General features: G+C 60.0%; 1 protein-coding gene across 1 annotated transcript in view; it reads left to right on the forward strand.

Annotated features, from left to right (window-relative positions):
- The window catches only part of LOC103781430 (forkhead box protein P4-like), a gene marked incomplete at its 5' end in the record, with an annotated part of 12,561 nt that overhangs the window by 5,621 nt on the left and 2,910 nt on the right, over positions 1-4,030 (forward strand). Inside the window, 4 exon segments of the mRNA XM_008949148.1 lie at positions 548-631; positions 1,095-1,296; positions 1,400-1,476; positions 1,631-1,732. Of these exon segments, the coding sequence (XP_008947396.1) occupies positions 548-631; positions 1,095-1,296; positions 1,400-1,476; positions 1,631-1,732 (465 nt within the window).

Consider the following 4,030-nt stretch of genomic DNA (forward strand, 5'->3'; position numbering starts at 1 on the left):
AGAGTGAATATTTCACCCTGCTCCACACTCCGGGGGCAATTAGAGCGATGTGGGGCGTCCGAGGGGATGGAGGGACGAGTGGATGGGTGATGGACAGGGAGCTCTGTGAGCAGGAGGCCGTGGAGCCTGGAGGAGGGAGAGGGGCTGGGGCCAGCTGGCACCAGAGTGCCCAGAATGGAGAGCGAGGGCTGTGGTGGGTGGCTGGGATGGGGCTGTGCTGGTGGATGGCAGTGTGAAGGTGTGAGAAGTGACTTTGTTTCACCATAGATTTTTCTTTTAACTGGTTGCAGACACAGAGCAGCAGCAGCAGTGGCCCCTGTGCCCCCCACGATGGGAGCTACAGCCTCCCACAGAGCCATGGTCCCGCTGGGACTCTCAGAAGGGCTTGGCATCAGGCAGGAGGTGGCTGCTGCCCGGACACTGGAGGATGCTGCCTGCCCAGAGCCAGGGCTCGGAGCTCAGCAGGCAGCTCCTCCAGGCTGTGGGCACCTCTGCAGCGATGCCAGCACTTCCTGACCATCTCCCTTCTGCTGCTTGTCTCCTGCAGCTGGCAAAGGAGAGCGAGCGTCTCCAAGCAATGATGGCCCATCTTCACATGAGACCTTCAGAGCCAAAGCCTTTCAGCCAACCTGTAAGCGTGCGTCCTCCTCCTGCCCATGTACATCCCCACAGCCACCCCCTCTCCTCTCCTTTCCCCTTGCCCTGTGCATGGTCACCGTGGTGACTGAGTGAGCTCCAGGGGGTGCACATACCCTGACCACGCTCCGGCACACACATCGCCTGGTCCCTTGTGCTGGTGCAGGAGTGAAACACAGCCTGTGTCAGCCTGTTGTGCTGCTTATGTACTCTAGGTGACCCTGCTCTGGCAGGGGGGTTGGACTGGATGATCTTTCGAGGTCCCTTCCAACCCCTTAGTTTTTATGATTCTTGCAAGGGCTCCATCCTGTCCCACGCTTGCATCCCCATCCCGTGGTTGTATCCCCATCCCTGCCGAGCCCAGTAGGGCTCTGTGGCACGAGCCAGGGCTCACCCAGCCCCTGCCTTCCCCATGTGGGTGCCCAACAGCCCGTCCTCCCTCCCGCCTGTCCCCGCAGCTGAACCTGGTCTCCAGTGCCACCCTCTCCAAGAGCACTTCCGACACGTTTCCCGACGGCTTACCTCATCCCCCCACCTCGGCCACGGCGCCCATCACCCCCCTGCGGCAGGGCCCCTCCGTCATCAGCTCTTCCACTTTACACAACGTGGGGCCCATCCGCAGGAGAAACTCGGAGAAGTTCTGCACCCCGATATCCTCAGGTGAGCTGCGGGATGGGGCTCAGCACCCTCCAGGGCGATCCCGAGGTCCCAAAGTGGATCCCTTCGTCCCTCACTCCTCTTTAATTTCTTGCTGCCCCTGCAGAACTTGCACAGAACCACGAGTTTTACAAGAACGCCGACGTCCGGCCGCCCTTCACGTACGCCTCGCTCATCCGGCAGGTGAGCGGCTCCCTGCACCCTGAAATCTGCCCATGGGGCACCTCACCCCTGCTCTGTGCACCCCGGGGGAGCCCCCACACCCCCCCGAACCCCCATTTCTGCCCCCGGGATGGGCGTGGCAAGTGATGCTCTCGTGCCCTTTCTGGATTCTCAGGCCATCCTGGAGACCCCCGACCGGCAGCTAACGCTGAACGAGATCTATAACTGGTTCACACGGATGTTTGCCTACTTCAGGAGGAACACGGCGACCTGGAAGGTGAGAGCAGCCCTGCTGGGTGCCCTGCTGGGTGCCAAGGGGCTCAGCCCACCCCACCCGAGAGCACCTCACCCCAGCCAGGGCTGCCCGCTGCAGATGCCCCAGCTCCTGTGGGTGCCTTTGCCAGAGGACCGGTGCGCTGCACAGCGCTGAGAGGAGGCAGGAGATGATTTTGTGGATAAATCCCACATTTTTCCCACCCCCTAAAATGCCTCCTTGCTCTCTGGGGGCACGTATCCATGCAGTAGCATAGGGCAGTGTAGAAACTCAGGGCTTTCTGTGGGGACCATGGGCAAGCAGGGGGCACCCGTGGCTCCACTGCGAGACCCCAACTGGGTGCCTGCACCCCTCAGCTCCCCACACCTGGCTCAGGGGCTGTACCAGCAGGTGTTGAAGGTTTTTTGGCAGTGAGGAGCCATTTGTCACTGACCTGGGCTGGATTTTGGGGCTGCTTCTTGGGACAGCACATGAATTCCAGGGCTATTTGCCCCCTTGGTTATGTATGAATGGAGAGCTGGTGGTGGCTGTGACACGGAGCAGGTCTTGCCCCAACCAGGGGAGAATTGTTTATTGTTTCCTGCTGCAGGTATTCACTGTGACTCAGCTTCCTCCTGCTCAGGGCAGTGAGAAGGGAAGTGTCAGAGGGAAACTTTACACTTAAAACCAAAAATAAATGAGAATAAGCGAGGTGTGAGGGAGATGGTGCATTTTGAAAGGGTTAAGGAGGAATCGGTTAGTCTGGAGCCCAGGGCCCCCGTGTGTTGCTGCTGCAGATTGGAGCTCTCTGCAGCAGGGGCTGGCTTCTCCAGGGCAAATTTGGGTGAATAACAGGCAATTTGGTTCCAAAGTGCTCCGGGTGGCCCCTGGCCCATCCCGTGCACCCCCGCATGCCGAGGGGGGTGTGGGAAGGAGCAGGACAGGAGCGGTCAGAGGTGCCTGGGCTGTGTTTTTGCTGCTGGCCATGGCCCTGTGACAGTCTGGAGTGCCCCTGACGGCACCGTGCAGCACTGCAAGCAGGGGAGCAGCACTGGGAGCAGCGCTGGGCACCATCACTGCCCCAGCCACGCCCACTGGGACACCCCCAGATTTGGGGAGAGGGTGGGGAGCGATGGGGAGGTTGGGGCAGAGAGCCTGGTGCGGCTGCTGCTGTTCCCAGGTCAGCATCTTGCAGGTCCCAGCTCCATGCCTCAGTTTCCTCATCTGTGGAATGAGATAGTGGTGGGAGAAAATGCCTTTTTCCTGCCCCATTACTAGCTGAGAGGAATAAATATTTGGGTTTTTTTTTTCTTTATGACTCCCCCAGACCCAGCGTTACCCAGTGGCAGAGTTGAAGTCTCAGAGGGGCATCCCCCAGCCCTTCTGGTTCCCTTTTTGCTGCTCTTTATTTTTTCCCTTTCCACCACCAAAAGGGATGGCAGGGGATTAAAAAGAGCCAGAGAGGGATGGTCCAAGGCCAAGGTTCTTCTGAAGGAGGGGGATATGCAGGAAAAAATAAGATATTTCCTCTGTTTGGAAAGCCACTGTTTGTGCTGCAGCTTCTCCCTCATCTCCTGCTGTAGCTTCCCCCCAGGGTGGAGCAGGGGTACTGGGGAGTCCCCCAGCCCCACGGAGGGCTGAGGCTGTGGTGTGGTGTGGGGGGATCCACAGGGAGACCCCCAGCACAGCACAGGGAGCGGGCCAGGGGCGTACAGCAAACATCATTAGAGAAGACAAAGATGAGAAGCAAACAGAGCAGCCAGGTCTGGCACTGAACAAATACTCTGTCGAAATACAAAAGCCACGTTAGGATGAGGCTGAGACCCACCCCCAGCACTGGGAGGGAGGATTCCCCTGTCAGGGGTCTCACCCAGCACCTCCTCTGTGTTCCTGGGGCCAGCACCCTGCCCAGCACCCAGCACCCTGCCCAGCACCCAGCACCCCAGGCTCTGGTGATGCTGAATCGCATCGTGCCCGCTGCCAGGTTTTGTTTTCTCTCCACTTTTGCCTTTGCAGACCTGTACCCAGCAGTGCCTGGGAGCCAGGGGGTGTCCCTCGGGGCACGTGGGTGCTGCTGGGCTGGGGCTGCATCCCAACAGGCAGGAAGGGTTTCAGCTGTGCCACGCTTCTCACCTTTAATCAGGGCTTTGTTTGGACGAGGAGTCCCCAGCGCGCACAGGAAGGAGGAAGGGGAGCACGGGGCAGGATCCGGCCCTGGCGAGGGGAGGAATTCCTGTGTTTGCTCGCCAAGGGACAGGGGTTCAAGGGCAGCAGCAGGACCCAGCCCCACTTCAGACCCCCCCCCAGGCACGGGCAGGGAGC

This window comes from Merops nubicus, unplaced genomic scaffold (genome assembly GCF_000691845.1).
Source record: "Merops nubicus isolate BGI_N331 unplaced genomic scaffold, ASM69184v1 scaffold27231, whole genome shotgun sequence".
Lineage (NCBI taxonomy): Eukaryota > Metazoa > Chordata > Aves > Coraciiformes > Meropidae > Merops > Merops nubicus.